The sequence below is a fragment of the Alligator sinensis genome, unplaced genomic scaffold (assembly GCF_000455745.1).
Source record: "Alligator sinensis unplaced genomic scaffold, ASM45574v1 scaffold544_1, whole genome shotgun sequence".
In the NCBI taxonomy this organism is placed as follows: Eukaryota; Metazoa; Chordata; order Crocodylia; family Alligatoridae; genus Alligator; species Alligator sinensis.
The window spans coordinates 846,187-865,653 of NW_005841937.1; the positions used below are offsets into that span (position 1 = coordinate 846,187).

Genomic DNA, 19,467 nt, shown 5'->3' on the forward strand with positions numbered 1-19,467 from the left:
GAGCCCAGTCTGCTTGCAGCAGGGCTTGCAGTCTCCCAGCTGCCTGCTGGGAGCAGCCTGGGGTCTGTGGCTGGCAGAAGCTGTTTAGAGCCCAGACTGGCGGTGGTGTGCTGAGCAAAATGGCCTTGCGTGCCATGTTCGGCACGCGTGCCGGGGGTTCCTGACCCCTGCTCTAGACTGACTATTCTGCCTCCCTCGTCTTAACTGTGCTTATCACCATACAGTTGACTTTTTTTGCAGGGACTAAAGTAAACAAGAGATTAAAAACTTCAGTCTTCTCCACCTTGTCCATTTGTTAACTTCCCCCTGTTCAGACCTTCATGGATGCAAGGAGCTCAGGTCTCCTTTTGCAGCACGTGTGGCAAATTCCTAGAGGTGAGATGGAAGCTCACAAAGCACCCACTTAGTGGGAAGGCTGAAGTTACAGCTGAGATCACTGGCTATTTTTACAGCATTAGAACAGTAAGAGTATGCTGGTTTCTTGCTCATTTTCCAAGTGCCCTTTTATGAAATAATTTGTATTTGATACTTATTAAAGTATCCATGTAAGCAGGTGGAGTTCACAGCTGCTCCATACTGAATAAACACACACTTGATCTGCTCCATACTGAGCTCTAATCTACGATTTGCCCATACTGTTAAACCTAAACAGCAACAAGACATATATTGCAGCCTAAGCTTTCTCCTTAGTGGGGCTGTTCTTTGCATTTCCCTGTAGCACCCTGGTATCTAATGCTCTCTGTCCTATACTCTGTCAAATATGGGGACACCTACCCTAACACATATACATGGTCCTGCATTCCTGTATGGACTAGCAGCTGCCACTCTACTACAGACTGTTTTAATATCCAGTCAATGAGATTATGGCCTGAGCTATGCTTCTCAGGCATGGCTTTGAGCTGCACAGCCCCACTGGAAGCTCAAAACAGCTTCCTGTGAAAGCACAAGGAGCCCCTGGGGGTGCATCCTCCTTCGCACAGGTGCGGTGTGGACTCCACTCCAAGTTCCCCCCTGCCCCCTCCAGTGCCTGAGGGAAATGGCTCTGCATACTTGCTGGGGGTTACTGCCACGTGGCAGGAGAGCACCTTGTGCTCAGGAGGGGCACAAGACTCGGGCTTTTGCTCTGCTGTGAAGCAGGAGCACAGAGAGGAAGTTTTTCTGCCTCCTTTGTACTTCTGCACAATCATGCAGGGACTGGGCACAATCTAATCCAGTGTCCTTCAATAGCTAGCTGACAGGAGAGCCAGTGATCCTCTGTGAGTTTCATAATGGAAAGTTTCCCTAGAATTCTTCTCTGGGTAAGTATTCCTCCTCCTCCTCCTCCTCAGAAATTCAGTCTTTAGAGCTGTGAACTCTGAATCTCGTTGATCCATAATGGCTCTGGTTAAATAACAGGTCTTTGGCAGGGGACCTGCAGTCCCCTACAGCAGCCTGCCTTCCCTTAAAAGGAACTGTCTGGGAACCCCCTCCTCCCAAATACCATTCCTGAGCTGTTTCCATAGCACAAAAGTGGAGGCTGCAGGACTACTGCTGACTGTCTTATTTAACTTGTTCATTTGCCCTAAGGGGTTCAGAGGCAGCACAACAATCCTGCTGTGAAGAGTGAGGAGGGGGAGGATGACTGTCCATTTTATAAATAAAAAAGCATAGAGATATGTTGCAACTTGCTCAAGAGTACACAGCAACTCACTGGCACAGCCAGGCATACGACCCAGTGATCTGCCTCCCATTTCCCAGGTGCATTCTTCAGAATACATCACCCCCTACCTGTTTTTGCAATGATTAACACAAACCACCTCAATAGGAGCAATTTGTGATGAACACACAGTCATTTTTCTTGAATGAACACTGAATTCATAAAAGAAACTGTCTTATGTTATTGAGCTACTGTACCACTTAAGTGCTTCTAACTTTAGCTTCTGCCCTTATTGCACGCTACAGTACTCAGTTCAGGTTCTGGTTCAGAGGGGTCCTTTTTCAAACACCTTACCTCATACAGCTGTAAACAAATGGCATCTATGAATCCAACCTGCATGCTAGGGATCTTATTTTTCTTCTCTCTGTTCATTAGATCCTGAAATCATAAATCAATTCAGTCAGCTTTCATGGAACACATACCAAGTAAATCAGCTCTATAGTAAAATGAATGAAATAAGAAAATCCATGGGTCAGGTTGGCACTATCCAAACAGCAGCACTTCAAAAAAGCACAGGAGGCTCAGCACAGAAATGCAGAAGCACATTATGTTACAACATAGGAGCTTGCTTGGATGACCAGCTTCAGAAAACCTTTTTCCTCTGAGGCCATAGAGTTGGTGGAGTTGGAAAATCTACTTGTTCGGGGTGGGATACAGGTTGCACTACTCTTTAAGACTTCCCTTCCTGGACAATTACCATAGTTTCTTGCACACAGCACACAACTCCCACCCCAAGTAATCCCCCACAAAAGCTGTTTTGTGTGTTAACCAGGGAAGCTGATTTTTTGCTCAAGATAGAAGCACCCTGCTTTGATTCCTGCTCTGGTATTACTATTCAGGAATCCAAAGGGGTGGGGGGAGGAGCATAGGGCCATCATTCTTCACTTCACAGTTGTTAGCAATCATCTCTCCTTTTTAATGGTCATTCTGCTAATCAAGCTAAACTTTCTTAGGACAATTTTGCTGTCTGTCAGGGCTTCTCCTATTTCACAGCTCTTTAAATTCTCTTCAAGATCATAGGTCTATGACTGCCATGGAGACCAGTTTTTAGAAGCTGCTAGGGTTACATTTAAGCAGGAAGAAGAAGGTGGATCATCTGAAGATTAGGCTCTGTCCCTGCTCTCAGCAACCACAACTCTGGAAAAATATTTCTTCATAATGCCTTTCAAAAACAAGGTTTGTAGTATACTGGGAGAGGGGAGCAGAGGGGTGGGGGGGGATACTGTATGCAAGAAAATACAGTAGTTTAGCAGCAGTGCCAGTTACCTTTGAGAAATATATGTTCTTTGTGTCAGTAGCCTAAAGGACAGATGCAGGTATTTGGGAACCTAGCCATTAGTTGTCAAAATGGTGAGAAAGGAGCTGGGTCTATAGATCATAGACTTGCTACTGCAAGTATAATATTTAAAAAGAAAGAAAGGAAGGCCCCACTGACAGCAACTACCTTGAAAGTGGGTGTGCTTTCTTACTTACTGTTGGCTCTATGTTGAGTTCCTTTCTTTCCTTGTCTCCTTGGTCAAAAAATTCAGTGGCTACAAGCTCAGCTATCTGCAAAAAAGCGACATACCACATCTGTGAGTTGCAAAAGCCCTGGTGTTATACTCTCTGTGCAGGGCCAAAACAGAAAACTTAATTGCAGGACATTTGCCCTTAATGACAAAAGAATGACGTCCTAAACCTGAAAGGCTAGTTAGATGTCCTGAACTGGCTTCTCAAGGGGCCTATCTGTGAAATCTTTACTACTGAACCATGTTCTCTAAATCTGCTCAGCCAAGTAGTGAAATGGCAAATGAAACATTTTGCTTGGATTAAATTATTTTACTAAACTAGGTCTATTTTAATCATCAAACACTAATATTTTACTATAAGGAGATGTAACTGAAACAAGTGGCATTTGCTGGACATTAGTTCTGAAACACTGGGCTTAGTAGTAAATAGATTTCAGCCGTGACTGAAGAAATTCCAGAGGGCTTGCTCCTCTTGTTGTTGCCACTGACTTCAGAGAGGATTCACTGACTGCATATCAAGACAGAGTTGGACCTAGCAAGTCCCAGAGACCAAGAGCAGATACACATTTGCAGCAGTTCAAATTCCATGTGCTTCAGTGCTGTACAGATGTGTGGCTTCCCCTGACCCTTCTCCTGGAGCACTTAAAAATTGCTGTGATGTCATGCAGTAGACATGACCTCCAGGAAAGAGCTGCAACATGGTTTTCCTTAGTTATTAGCATTGTACATCACTCTGCTTGCCACCCTGGACAGGGAGGGAGGGAAAAGGAGGGACAACCAATGAGTGCTCTCTTGTGTACTTAGTGGGTCTTCGAAACCTCTAGAGACTGGCTGAGAGGCATACATGGAATTCTGTTTTCCAGCCCTCCAGTCCTGGAGATTATGTTGAGGGGGTGGTGACGGGGAAATGAAGTGCTGTGGGCCATCAGAAGACAATGGAGCCTTTTCAGAAAGTGCTTCCAAAATGCTCCTCAGTCTTTGAAGGTCATTTTGAAGTGCTTCTTTGACCACACATGCCTTCACATTTGCTGTTTGGAGGGCTTCAAACACACTTGGAATACTTCAAACAACATGTCTGTCCAAGGCCAGAAGCTCCTCTGAAATTATAATGCTTTGCACTTGTACACACCCTATTGTCCAAAGATTGCTTTATACAGGTTAACAAAGGCAAACCTCACAACCATCCTGAGAGACAAGGATTCCTTTACAAATGGGTAAAGTGAATATTAAGAACTAATTTTTTAAAATTAGACGTTACAACTAGAATTTTCAAAAGTGACTAGTGATTTGTGCACTTTGGTTTTTGTGGGACCTTAATCTCTTCCTTTCAAAAAATACCAAGTACATACCTTAAGAAATACAGGCCCATTCCAGCCGAGAACCCCAAAAAAGCCAAGAACCCCCACCTTGCAAATCACCAGTCCCTTTTCAAAATATTGACATGCAGGTCTAATTAACATACGCAGTTACCATGTTAAACTGGAAGGAACAGCGTACAATGAATATCTAGTGAGATAATTCATGACTGAAACGACAATAAACTTGCATACAAATGAAGATCTTTCTGAAAATGTAATTCTGTTCAGGGCATCACAGCATGTTAGCGGGAAAAGTAACTACAACCCAGAAGAACTGTGTCCGAGACCTACTCACTGACTACCAGACAAAGCTTCTGTTACTAATGCTTGGCATAAAACTAACCTGATTGTGTGCTATTGCCTTCTAGTAACAGAACATTTGGGAACAAATGAAAACTATACAGTTACCTTCTACTTACTGCTACAGACTGATTCTGCAAGATGCCCAGGGCCTTCTCCAGCAAAGTGCTGAACTCCTTTAACTCCCACACTGAGCACCTTGCAGGGCTGGTCCCTAAGGCTTCATCCTCTACCAATACCTTTCCAAGGTGGGAGATTTAAGGGATCTAATTTGAATAACCAGCACTTAGTAACTCTTAAATGAGGCATATACCCGTTGTTGAACTGGCCAGGGTTTTGTTATTGCTGACAAATCACAGGCAGTCATCAGCATTGCTCTGTAGAAGAAAAGAAAACCCATGATGTGTTGCAACATGAAACTCATGTAGCCATTAAAGCAAGATGCTAGTAATTATGGAATCCAATGATAAATAAAATCAAAGTCAGAAAAGCTGATGAAAATGCTGGAAAATTATAAAAATAATCTTTAGAGGGGACTACATGGATGGGGTTTGGTAACAAGGCACTCTGTTGTTCTCCTGTGTCAGCAGACCCAAGCAAATCTAGATAATGTCAGTTGAGAGTCAGTCCATTAGCTTTTGATGGGGCCACGTAACATGACCTGGTTGCAGTATATTTGCTACTGAATGGGTGCCACATTACAAAAATCATTGTCATCATTGATGGTAAGTAGTAACTTTGCTGTCTATTCCAGCAGGAAGGCCACTGAACAAGTCTGATTCCTAAAGGCTGTGCCTTCAAAGTGGGGTCACAGCACACTGATGAAACTGCCTAGGGATTCAGCTACATGGCTGAGGCAATTCAATGTGCCTTTCAGACTCATTCCTTTCATGAAAAATGAATGTGTTTCAAAACAAACAGCTCTCCCTGAATCTTTAGGATGCTGATTTTAACAGTTCACTGCTTTAGGACAATGCACCCACAGCAAAAGAACATTATGATACTGTCAGGAATCCTGCACCCTTTAGGAATAATAGAAGAGCTTATATAACTTTACAAGTCATCCACCAGTGTGCATCAGACAAGCCCTTGCAGCTCTCTCAATAATATTCAGTTAGGCATCCAATCACTGACCCCTTTGGCTTGTGTCCACTTGTGTAGGCCTGGATCTCACAGTCCTACAGTGGCTCTACTGAAATGTGCCACAGTGTGGCATGGAAAATCTGACAGATGATAGCACACAGTATGGTTTTAAACTTCTGCCATTAACTTACAAAAATAGCTCTTTTTGCATAGGATCTTCCCAGTCAAACTGCTTCTTTCTTAGAAGTTCAAAAAACTCTCCCCTTCTCCTTAAAACAAGCAAAAACAAGAAAAAAAGAGTTCATAATTGGGTCAACACAATTCAAACATCTGACAGGGGCTGGTCAGCCAAATTTGCTTCTAACTTACTTAATGTACAGTGCCAAGTCTGTGGCAAGAATGGCTTGTTTTATCATTTTCAAAGTGGCCTTGTATTCTTCAATAGAAAGGCTGCTGAGAATCTGGTTTCCCTTTACAAAGACAAAAAAAGAGGAATGTTAACAACCAAATATGTACATGTCAACAATTTATTACATTCTCTACTTAAGTTCTGAATTGCTCTCGGTTGTTTTCTTGTAACTGTTGGCTTTTTCTTCCTCTGCTCTCTACTGCAAATTCTCTGCAAACCATATTGCAGTATATTTGAATATTGGCCAAAAGTTCCAGGAACAGTATTGTAAATTATTATACAGTGGAATGCTATAGTATTTTTAGCAGGCAGAGAACTGGAGAAGCAAAGAGACTTTAAGTCTATCTCATTCCAAAGAGTCCCTTTGCTACAAACCACATCCTAGAGTTTCCTTTTCTTTTTCTGCAGTAAAGAGGCTGTGGCCGATTCAAAAATCATGGCTTAAGAACTTTGCAGCTTAACTATCATATGGCAAAAAGAAGTAGTCATTCCTTTATAAAACAACACAAACAAAGCATTTCATAAGAGATATGCAAGAACAGCAACCCACAGCAAAATCAAGGCACCCTGAGGATGATGATAGAGGAATCTGTTTCTATATGTTCCTTGCTTTTGTCAAGCCTGCAGTACCAAACAAACCATATAAATATGCAGTTTTGCTCTTACTGTGAATGCCAAATAGCTGGTTTTCCAATGAAGAAGCAAAATGTCACACATTGTATGTGTTTATTTCTGGGGCTTTGTTCAAGCTTATCTGTAGCCATGGGATGTGTAACTTTTTTCAAACTGATTTGGGCACATAAAAGCATGAGTCTTCCTTAACATGTAAGCAACATTTCTGGCTCAGAGAAGGATTTGTTACTGATGACAGGTGTGTCAAAATTAAGGCTTTTAATTTTGTTTGGTCCAAGAAAGCAGGTACTCAAAATGAAACCAGCAAAGCTGCCCTTGTCAGGCAAAGGCTTGAAATGGCCTGGTTGTCAAAAGTGGGACTGATTTCAAAATATTGTATTTGTTTTCTTTACCCAAAAAGGAATGAAGCTCTTTTGAGAATGTACAATACTGGGAATCTATCCAGAAACTAAAAATACAAGCAAAACAAGCTAGGGTTTCAGTCAAACACATGAAGAAAGAAGCCATTTACCGGACTATTCAGGATCATCAGGCACTGATCAAAATGGTGATGCTCCATGATGGAGTGGCAGTAGAGCTGAGCCAGGGGATGTTCGCTTCTGAGAAGTAAAAACATCACATTGGGAAACTGAGAAATCGAGTCAAATGCATCCACCACTCAGCAGCATTTGCCAGCACGACTCACTCTGCTCTGTGTCAATTAACCAACTCTCCCAGTGCTCCTTTCTTCATCCATTGTCTGCTCTCCTTCTTCCGTGTGACTGGTCAAGCAGAACAAACACATTCCCAGAGACTCACAGGGGAGCACAAATGCAAAAACAATGCAATTGCTTTGTCAAAGGCTGACAGCTCTAGAGTTCTGGGTTTTAGAGGCCATTAACACACAAGGAATAAGGAAATAATGCAAGAACCTTTAAGGGACAGAATTATGGAGTGAAAAACAAAAAGCAATAACAAAGGGCAATGAGACAGAAAACTTCAAGGGGAATGTTATTTTAATATCTGGTGATTTACACAACTGCCTTTGTTTACCATGTGACTTTAGTCAGCCCTCTACAGAGGCTGCTCTTCTGCAAGTTCAGGGCATGTACACGGCAAATGGCAACACAGGCTTAATAAAAAGCCCACAATGGAAAAGCACCTGTTGATTCCTATGGACTTTGGATCAGGACCTCTAAGAGTCAATGCCAACTGTTTCCTATTTTGTTTGTAATCCCCTACCCACTCTCAGGTTTTGTATCTCATTGTGTTCCAACATAAATGCCTTGATTTATCACGAGCTAGTTACTGAGAAATCATTCTGTCCCTGAGTATCAATGAAAAATCCATAAGAAAATGCTGTGTGGGGGGGTTGAGTAACAGCTTTTACTGTACCATTCAAAGTGGCAAAAGAGAACAACACTAATTGCTTGGATGCAAAGTTTAAACCTGTTTCTTAGTTTTGGATATTGAACTTGTGGCTAGTGGTTTGAGACAAAATATGGAAACTCTTCTTTGAAGATTTCAAAATTTCCTCCTTCTCCCCCATTGCGTGGTGATGTGATTTGCTTCTGTTACTACAAATCCACTATTTTTTAACTATATTAACTCCTGTGGTACACCTCTCTGACATCATCCTGCTAGCTAAGGGCAGGTCAGGAATCTCCCTCTAGCTTGGTTTACTGTTGACCCTGTACTCAGCTATCATAGAATCATAGAAGTAGGTTTGGAAGGGACCTTGTCACCATAATAAAGCACAGGGGCACTGATACACGAGACACTCCGGGCATTTTAACTGGAGTGGCTCTCGGAACTGCTCTAATTAAAGCATCCTCATAGCCCTCCACTCCCAGAGCACGTGTAAAAATGCCCTCAGGTTCTGAACAAAGTAGTGCGACAATGCTTCTGTTAGGCCAACAGGCCAGGCCCAAGGACACTTCTTTCAGAACACCACTTCTTTCAGAACACAATGGTTTGATTATGTAGCTTTCTCTCACTGCTCTTTACATACTGGTTTGGAAAAAATGCTGTGCATCTGCCAAGTGATCTTAAAACACAGTCCACTTCCTGTAATTTTTGCTACCAGGACTGTTCTCTGTATTTTTTAAAACCCCACTGTTCAAGGAAGAAAAAACTTATGTCAAATATCACTTTCCCCACCCCCAACAAACAAAGAAGTAGAAAGGATTCATCCCTGGACAATATTTTACTTTTAATTTGGTCTCCACCAGCCCAAATGACTTAAAAAACAAAATGCCTGGAACTGTTTTTAGTGAGACAAACATTATTAAGTTGTAATGGCCTCTACTTTTGTGGCATGGGTGAATGTTGGGTTTTGCCGTCTATGACTTTTTCCCAGGACATTTTTAAAAGAAGATGATGCATCTCCAGATGTTTTCCAGGAAATATATTTTTAAATAAATAAAGCAAAAAATAGTGAGATGGCTCCAATCACTTTAAGCCTGCAAGTTACTGGATTCCCCCCATTTGGGGACACGGGAACGTCACTGCTCCAGATTTTTAGTCTTTTTTGTTGTCTTAAATATCATGCTAAAAATAATTTTGAACCCAAGTATTTGAATGTGAATTGTCAACAAAAGAACTGAAACATCTGGACTTAAATATTTTCTTTTATTTTCTTCCTCTGCTCTCAGTGTTCCTTCCCTCACACACGCCTTTCCTCCCATATGAGCTACCTTCATAGTACTTTACTCTACACCTTTCCTTTCCAGTCAGCCTTAAAGCCAGTCACCAACTCTGCCAGAAAGATACCTCCAGAAATGTATATTATATGTTTTTTGCAAAGCTGGTCAGGATGAAACATTGCTGCCATATCACTGTAATTCTTTTATTTTTCCTAATCAAACTGTTTAATTAACGAATAGTAGTGTTAGAGTGGTGTAGTAGCCATTATGGTCCAGGAATTATGTAAGAGGCATGGATTTTTTTGGGTGATATCTTTTATGGGACCAACTGCATAGCTGGGATAAAGTTAGACAAGCTTTCAAATAAGACCTGGAGAATGTGTTGTATTCAAAAGCTTGTCTAACTTTATCCCAGCTATGCAATTCATCCAATAAAAGATATCACCAAAGAAATCCTTGTCTCTTCATCAATGAAGTAATATATTGAGCTGAGAGAATTATTTTTAGATGAACAGTAAAGTTACTAAAAAAAAAGGAAGAAGCAGTTTTGGGGTCAGCAATACTATTCATACATTTCATTACTATTCAAAGTGGCCAGTCATTTTGGCTGAAATAAACAGGGACAACATTTAAGAAAGAGCAAATGTTTTATTTTAAAGACTAAGCAAAATATCCTGTTTCAAAACAAAAATCCCAATTATTTTTAAATGGCATGTTTTGACTTTTGAACATGCTGAAACAATAGCTTTCATTTCAAAGATGAAATTTAAAAGTCCAACTTTATCCTTTTTTTAAAGAAAGCCTTTTGGGCTGACCTGAACTGCATTTTTTTTAATTTTTCAGTTCCCTTCTGAACGAAGAAATTCATCCTTCACACAGCTCTAATAATTAGAAGGATCATCTGTGGCTCACTGAATAACAGCAAAACTTTCACTGACTTCAATGATGAAGACCACTCCAGTGATTAGATCTCAATAGATAAAATGTCAAAAGTGCTGAAGTCACTAGACAGCATTAATGAGATGGATGTTCCTTTCAATGAGATCTATGCTTCTACAGGTTTAAGTTAGTTTTGAAAATGTGGCTTGTACTCCCTAAGTCAGTTTAGTCTTTTGTAAGCTTTACCTCAGTGTCTAATATGAATCGATGTGCTAATATCTGGTGTGTCTATGTCCGGTTAACACTATGGATATGCCCACACCATCCGAGCAATTCCCCAAGGAGTAGCACAATGAAGAATGGCACACTTGCTCTGTGCACACTACCTCCAAATATCAATGTAATGTAGCCATCTTAATACCAATAGAGAGACTGAGAACTTATTGTTGCTTGACCAGCACTGACCAGGGAGTGCATCCATATCATGCACAGGACAGGCATGTCATGCTTTACAGTATGACAGAGTCCCCAGAAGGGTCCTCAGGCAGCACAGCTGTGCCCTTAGTCTCCAGTCTCTTATTTCTTAGTAGGTTTTAACATCCTATGATAAATTTATTCCTTTAGACTTTTCACAATCATCTTACATAAACTGTATATCTAGTTTGCCTTCATGTTTTTAATTGGCATTTTCTTTCAACTAAATGTACACATTTTAAATGCCCTAAATCTGTTTTAGCCTATCTGGCATATAACAAAGTCAGGGAAATGGGTATAACTGGCGAGTTAAAATTACTGAATCAATGTGCATCATAGAGTGAAGTTACATGGTATACTTTGACCATACTAAGGGCACTTAAATTATGAGCATCTGCACATTAAATCTCCTTACCTCATGCAAAGTGCCCTCCAAAAAGTTCTAAGTTATGCCACTTCAGGTGAGGGCTAACTCTGGGCTGTGCTACCTAGGCTGTGTTAGGGTAACTTAGGCCTGGTTCATGAAGATAAAAATGAGCATTTGTCAACCTCTGTCATCCCAGAATGCACTGCTCCCAGCACCCTTGCCATCCCCCCACTCCCTGAGCAGGGATACAGCCCAAGTGTCCTGGCTCCAAGGCATACCCCTGCTCAACTCTCTAGCCACAAGGCAGAGCAGTGCAGGCAAGAAATAGTATTAACCCTTAACGTGCAGCTGCTCACAGCACATTCTAACTTTAATACTGCATACCACCTCACAGATCTGGTATGGTCAAAATGTAATATGTAAAATCACTCTTATACTCCATCTATCCTACTGCTCTCATATTCACTGTATGCCTATGTGACAATTCAGGGCTATGCAGAAACACACAAGCTAGGGCTGAATGAATGACTTCAGATACCAGAAGCATTATAGGCAAGTTAGCATGCTGCTCCACACAGGCTAATAATAATTTAGCTCTGATTCTCAGCTAAAGCCCTGATTCTCTAAGTACCCATGTGGTACACCATGAGAACACAACTATGCTGCTTCCAGTATCCAAGGTCACTCAAAGCTAACTTGACTATTTCTGTCCAGCACTACATTTTGCTTGGTAGATATACCCCTATACTGATTTGCAAAACCTATTAAGTCACAAACCAACTCCCTTTTATTTATGTGAATTGGCAAGGTTTTACTGTATTTAATTTTCTAGGTTTTTTTTATTTTATTTTAGTGAAAATGTTTGTGCTCTTCCTTTACCTCAAAGGAGATTTGCTTACCTCTGTATGTAAGAGTTGTTCACCCCTCTATGATCCAAATCATGGCTCAGTGCTGCTATCAGCAAAGCAAGCGTTTCTAGATCAGTCAGCTTGCTCTGTACATAACAGAAAATACAAGAAAAAATGTGTTTGCTTTGAATTTGTTATTAATGCATGATGCCTTTTCTTGTCAATACACAACATCTTGAGCTTTGACATATGAACATAAATTTAATCACAATAGGACAATTCCTTCCCTTACGTAAATTGCAATATTAAAAACTGGATTAAATGGTGTAAAGCAGCCTTTACATTAATTCTTACAAAGCAGCCTTCATTATATCTAAATGAAAGAGGCCAGTACCATTATAAACATTGTTTTTAAGAAGATGGGGAAACTGAGACAAAGGATGTCATGCCCAAAGTATCCAGCAAAGTGGTGACTTTGGAACTGATCCCTGGTCTCATGAGCCCTAGTCCTCTGCCCTCTCCGTGAAGCAATGCCCCTTTTTAGCAGCTAAAGAATCTATTATTTTAATCAAAAGGTCAACACAGAATCAACTCATTTATAACACATTCTTTTGCAGGAATAGTTTGCCAAGAAGTGGGAGGGGAGTTATAGCTTCTCCCTGGCCACTTCATATTTCCAACATTGTTTAATATAGATAATACAGACAGAAAGCTTACTTGGCTAGTGACCAGATGATATTGAAAAAAAAATCTCACTCAAGGCCATTTTTGACTCCAGAACCCTTTTGCTTCTTGTAAATTAGGCTGGCAGGTATTCACCATGGACAGGAATGCAGCAATTATGGAATACACAATGGGAGCTAAGAAGGTTCCTAAAACAACTTGCACCTGAGCTATTAAGGTCAGAGATCATCCACACGGAAAAGCTATGCACAAAGTGAAAGTGACATGCCTAATTTTTTGCAGAATGTATGAGAATACTAGCTACCCTCTCTTCTACTCGGTATTAATTTTGGATTTGGTTCCACAGGGAAACATTCATCTGTGTTCTCAAATAAATTACTGTATTCACTCAAATCCAAGACAAGGTTTCCTCTCCACCATTCATCATGGGGAAAAAAGCTCCTCATCTTGAATACAAGTTGTGTGTGTGTGTGTGGGGGGGGGCGGGGGGGGTAGAGTCAGAGCCATAGTAGCCACCTGCTCCCCACATCTGCCTACCCGCTGCAGCCTTTGTCCCCTCCCCCTTACTCTCAGGCATGGATCTGGCTCTGGCTCCATTCACTCCAGGGGCAGAAAGCACATTAAAACGTGGTCCCTGGCCTAGCTAACCAGGAGTGTTACAGCTCTGGCCTCAGGACACTGTTGTAGAAGCATGGCCCTGCCTGCTACAAGTGCCCCATCTTTGGGAGAAGATGGAGCTGGAGCTGCATCTGGTAGTGAAGGGGGGGTGGGGCTGAGGAAGGAGGCAGAGGCTGTGGGGAGTGGGAGGAAGGGGACAGCGAAGGCTGTGCAGAACAGTGGGGGGCAGAGGCTGCGAGGAGTAGGTGGTCAGGCTGTAGGGGAGAAAAGTTGGGGAGTAGAAGGCAAGGGGGCTGCCTGATCCCCCTAGCTCCCTACACCCCAGCCAATGGTTTCCTTGTACAGCAGTTGAGGGGGGATGGATTTAAGATGACCCTCTTATAATTAGATTCTGTACCTGGAAAATTATAGCAAATTTATATACATTTTCCCAGTATAGAATCTAATTATTTGGGGGTCATCTTAAATTCAAAGTTGCCTTGGATTCAAGTAAACATGGTACTGTCAGATGGCACAAGCCATCTTGTGCCAAAGACAAAGACTCTTGAATAAGTATGGAGGAACAATGACATTTTTTAGTTTAGTTGTTGAAGCAAAAAACAATTCAAGTCAGGTGAAGTGGAAACCTTATATACACATCTATACACATACATATACGCACATACATATACAGTAAAAGCTGCATTAACTGGCATTCTAGTAACTGGATACTAGTACTACTCTATTAACTGGAATTTCCGCCTGGCCGGATGCATGGTGCAGGGCGGGGGGAACCTGGATGTGGCAGCCACCGTCACCACCACCCTGAGCTGCTGCTGCTCCACGTGCGGCCACTGCCACCCCTCCCCTGCTCCACATCTGGCTAAAAACCCCTGTCTTAGGTAACCAAATTTTTAGATAACTGGCACCCCCCTAACCACCATACTCATGCCGGATAACAAAGCTTCTACTGTACATACACACACACGCACACACACTGAAAAATTTCATCTCAGGAAAGTCATTCTCCCTCTGCCAACTACGATGTGTTCACTTTTGGGGTATTTAATTTCCTGGCAACAGTTTTTTCCTCTGTTTTAATATAAAACTGTCAATCTTGAAATGAAATTGCCCCTGTGAAATGAAGGACTAAAACGCTTGCTGTAAAAAAATATCAAAAAAGGAACATTGCAGCACTTCCACAAATGCCCCTTGGTTAATACTTGGTTAAAAGTAGTTGCCAGATTTTAACTGAATTCACAAATAGTTTTGGTCCAGCTGAAATTACATTTCGCCCTCTACATTTTTGTAGCTGTCTTCCAAAATACTAAAAATTGTATGCTGAATACTGTGAAGGAAGACAGTGTAAGAGGGACACTCTTCTGCACTTTCTTGATTGGTGTAGGATACAAGCAGAAACTAATGAAATGCCATTAGCTGAATTAAATAGAAAGGGCATGATCCTGTAAATCAGTAGTGTATATAACATTCACTCTGGAACATCATGTGGGACCAGGCCCATGGTAATAATTTTTAAAAAGTTATACAGCCAGAATGTGAAGTATTCATCATGGACTTCAGTGGAGATACGGCAGAAGGACATAGTTCTTACTGAGATCACAATTCAGCCTATTCAAGTGTTACTGTATTTGGTGAACTAAGAAGGTCTTAAAATGAAAAATTGCCAAACATACCTGAATTTTACCTGATCTCAAGGCAGCAAACATGCACTGGGCTGTATTAAATGCATGTCTCCAATTGTGATATGCAACATTTTTCCGATAATTTTTCTTCACACTTAAAATCCATCTGCAAAGAACCTGTAACAAACAGTTCAATGTAAAATACACTACAATTTTATTTTTTTCACACAGAAAAATGAATACAACTATATTTTGTGGAAAATTTCCTCTTTCCTTATTCATTAGTAAATTTCAGAAGGCTGTGTTATATACTGAAACACTTCTTTAAGAGTAGGCATAAGGAAAATTAACTTCCCAAATTGCCAATTTGATATGTTTGCCAATATGATATTTTTTTCTATTTGGTTGACACCTGTCCATGGATAAAAGCAAGAAAAAAATGTGAATTTCAGATGCACTGCTACTAAATCTAAATATAGGAATTCAACTCTTCACTGTGTCACCTCAGTATTTTTGTTTCCTATAAAGACAATTTCTAGTGAATTCAAAGGCTTTCTTAAGGGCTGCTTGAGAAAGAGGTTTGGAAAGTAAATGCGAGTTCAACTGTGATCAAAGCACAAAATGAAATTTGGAAAGCATTAAGTATATTAAAGACTTTTTTTTAATGATGATGACCATATTTCCGGTATTATTACTCAGGAAAAAGCAAATGTGCTGGGTACTTTACGGAACAAAATTAAAGTTATGGCCTAGCCCTAGGTTTTAGTTGCATGAAAGTGATAGTTAATGGGCCAGATTTTCCATTGGTGTAACATCATCGTTTTGATGTAAATGGAGCTATGCTAATTTATACCAGGTGAGGATGTAACATCTGTTTATTTAAAAGAGTTTTAGTAGTCCTCTGAAATGGTCAAGCTGGTAGCAATGATAATCAACATCTTGCATCCCAGAAAAAAAAAAAGACACACAGAAAAGAACATTGCCAGCATACTGTAGCCTATTGGCTAATAATAAAATACATTTTGGCTTTTGATTTTGGGGTTTTTATCATGGAAAATCAGAGCTCCTCCTGTCCCCTTTTGGTCACTAGGATGCAGGTCCAAACCCCTCACTCCCAAGCCACAGCCCCCCCACCCCTGCTGGTACCCCTCACTTCCCTCCCACAGCCTCTATAACCCCCAACAGCTCTGCTGGAGGGGGCCCCCAGCTGCCAGGGCTATGGGGCCAGGGACCCAGATCCATAGCCCCCTGACCACCCGCAGCAATATCTGGGCCCCAGCTGCTACCCATGGGAGGTGGCAGCCGCTGCAGCGGAGCAGAGCACAGAGCCTGGCTCCCCCTCCCCAATGGGTGGCGCAGCCTTAGTGGAGCCCATTGTGGGGTGTGGATGCAGGCTGCCCGCTTTGGGCTTGGGGCTCCTCACTCTGCTGCCCTCCCGCTGGGGCCTCCACAGCACAGTGGGTGGGACCCAGTTTGGCAGGGCAGAGTGGGGTTGGGTGAGGAAGCTTGGTGCCACCACTGACAGCTCTGCACTGCCATGGTGAGGTGCCCCCTGCACAACTCTGTGCAGCCATCCCTGCTGCTGCCAAATGGGCAGGGGTTGCTTCATCAGAGTGGCATGGGGCCCATGCCAGCAAAGAGGTTCCCCACCCGGCCCTGCTCTGCCTTGCTGTGCCAGGTCTCATCCGCTGGGCTGTGGAGGCCCCAGGGGGAGGGCAGCAGGGTGAGAAACCTGAGCCTGCAGCAGGCAGCCTGCCTCCACCCCAATCCTGCGCACAGATCTGTGGGGCATGCATCCCCTCTGGCCATGCATGCAGTGGTGGAAGCCAGCCTCATCCCCGCATCCCCTGTGGCTCCATCCTGCTCTGTGCTGGGGCCCTGCTGCCTCACTCCCTGCCAGGACCCTGCAGCAGCCCTAGCCCCAGCTCCAGCCGTGCCCAACCTCTCTCCCTCCCCTCCCCACAGGGGCCTCAATCGCTGCTCCCCACCACTAGACTTACCTGCGGGAGCTGCTCTCCAGGCTGCCGTGTGTGTGCGTGTGTGCACATGGAGCCCCGTGCCTGAGTGCCCTTGTCCCGCTCCCCCCAGCCCCTTGCAGAATGGAATTCCAGCCTGCAGAGACCTCTTTCCAAAAGCAGAAAATCTGCATTTCCCCCTGTTAAAAGGGAAAATCCATATTTTTTCAGTTTTTCTGCAAAAAATGGGAAACCCGGATCCCTGCTAATGAGCAACCCTTGTGCTCTGATCAGACAATAGGTTTGGCTGATCAGACAGGGAGTGGCTTGGGGGGATAAAAAGACTGTCCCTCAGGCTAGAAGAAGGGGCAGTCTAGCCCTTAGTGAGAAGGAAGCAGGACTCCCAGGCAGACCATGGTGGTATCCCAAAGTTCAGGAAAGGCAGCCCTTGTGGGTAAGGACAAAGAGGGTTTTTTTCCCCCCCTTCTCTCCTTTTTACCTCCTGAGTGGTCCAACAAGGGAGAAGGATTAAGTTTATGTTGGTTTTGGTTGGGAGCACCCAGAGGAGTGGTATTTTAGTTGGATTTAAGTTAGAAAACACTAGAGGACCAGAAGCAGCTGTGAGGGGAGGTGGAGGCAGCACTGCATGCACATTAAAGCACTCCACAAGTCTAGCTCCTTGTAGGCAATGTAGTAATAGTGTGGTCACATCTATGAGATACTTTAAGTGGGCTAATCAACACTAGTGAAAGATAGGACCAGTTAGTCTGCCCCCCTAAAAATTAACTCACCTACAATGCCATGTAAACACAACTACGCTGCTGCCAGTTTAGGAGCAGGCAATGAGGAGCAGGGTGGCATGCGTGAAGATGTTGCTGATGAGCACAATAAGTATACTATGTAGATGTGACCAAAGAGAACAATTCATCACTGACTTCTTTCTAACAACTATTCATATTGAAAGACTTATGTCCCATCCCTCAACTTCCTCTTAATCAGAGAAAACAAACATAATACATTTAAAGTAATGCTTTCCAAACTTCTTACTGTTCTCATTGCTCTCTTCCAGACTCTCTTCTATGCTTTTCCTAAAACAGGATACCTAAAACTGGACACATTATTCCAGCTGAATCTTCAGCAAGACCAGGCGAAGTGCAGCAATTGCCTCCCATGTCTTACAGGCAACATTTCTTGTAAAGCATCTCAGAATAAGATTTTCCTTTTTTGAAACAGCATCACATTGTTGCATCTTATTCACTGTATTACAGTATCATCCCAGTTATTTTTCATTTCATAATTCTGAATGTGGTTTCTCCAATTTAAGTGCAATATTTTGCACTTATCTTTTTATGGACTTTAATCTTGCAGATTCGGGTCATATTTCCAATGTATCAAGATTATTATGCATTCTAATCAGGCATTCCATAGCATCTGCATGTATTCTCAGCTTGGTGTCACCCATTAATTTTATAAGTGTATTCTCTATTCCATCATCCAAGTTGTTAATGAAAATAAATTTAACAAAGCTGAAACCAGGACAGGCACTTGTTATGACACCAAACAACATGTCCTCCCAATCTGACATCAAGCCACTGGTAAACTACTCCTTGAACCTAGTTTTCAATTTGCACCCTCAGAAGGGTGGTAACAATGTTATCTAGACTTTGTTCCCTTAGTTTACCCTTTCAACATAGTACAGTTCTATAGCATCCATACCTCATGTTTCATTTGGAAATTTTGCACCAGGTTGAGATCTGTGAACATTCGAATTGTACACAGCGTTGTCTCAAAATCTGAAAGCTCAAAGTCACTGAAGTTGAAGTCAGTCAGGTTTAGAGACTGTGCAGATGGCACTACAGCAGCCTGGAAGAAAATAAATGAAAATGAATCCAGCAGTGGCAATCAGAGAGTATCCAGTACTCATGTCTTTTTGCATCAGACAAACATCAACACACTGAAAATTTCACCTTTGTGCTATACTAAAAGCTGGTGACTGCACCCTCTTATTTATCAGTCTCTTTGTTTAACATTAATTATACTTGAGTCACAGAATTAAGGCAAACCTTTTCTTGAGAAAAAAAAAGAAAAACAGGTTACCCTTACCCTGGGCTTTTCTTCTGTTACCTATATATTCTAGGGTGACATCATGCCACTGATTTTCAAAAGGTTTTAGCAGCAGTCCTCCAGCAACCTATAGTAAGTATGTGTAAATGGTGATTTTTAGAACAGCAAAAAGGTACCTCTCTGACCCAAAGTCCTTGTCAAATTCCTACCAAACATTTCAGAAACATGAGAGCTCAAAAAAGAAACAGACGGAAAAAATACTTTTCTCCCAAGTTCACTCTCAGAAGTGGCTAGACCCATTCTTGCTGAGACTTTAAACAGAAAGGGAAAAATAAAGCGCCACAA

General features: G+C 42.2%; 1 protein-coding gene across 5 annotated transcripts in view; it reads right to left on the bottom strand.

Moving 5' to 3' along the window:
• Positions 1-19,467, bottom strand: part of PDE5A (phosphodiesterase 5A) — a 103,503-nt gene that overhangs the window by 2,677 nt on the left and 81,359 nt on the right. For all 5 annotated transcript variants that reach the window (XM_025199144.1, XM_025199143.1, XM_006019729.3 and 2 more), the window contains exons 12-20: positions 18,775-18,921; positions 15,155-15,280; positions 12,231-12,325; positions 7,499-7,586; positions 6,315-6,415; positions 6,137-6,214; positions 5,176-5,239; positions 3,170-3,244; positions 1,991-2,074 (exon numbers count right to left, since the gene is read on the bottom strand). In XM_025199144.1, coding sequence (XP_025054929.1) covers positions 1,991-2,074; positions 3,170-3,244; positions 5,176-5,239; positions 6,137-6,214; positions 6,315-6,415; positions 7,499-7,586; positions 12,231-12,325; positions 15,155-15,280; positions 18,775-18,921 — 858 coding nt within the window. The remainder of the gene's footprint in view (positions 1-1,990; positions 2,075-3,169; positions 3,245-5,175; positions 5,240-6,136; positions 6,215-6,314; positions 6,416-7,498; positions 7,587-12,230; positions 12,326-15,154; positions 15,281-18,774; positions 18,922-19,467) is intronic.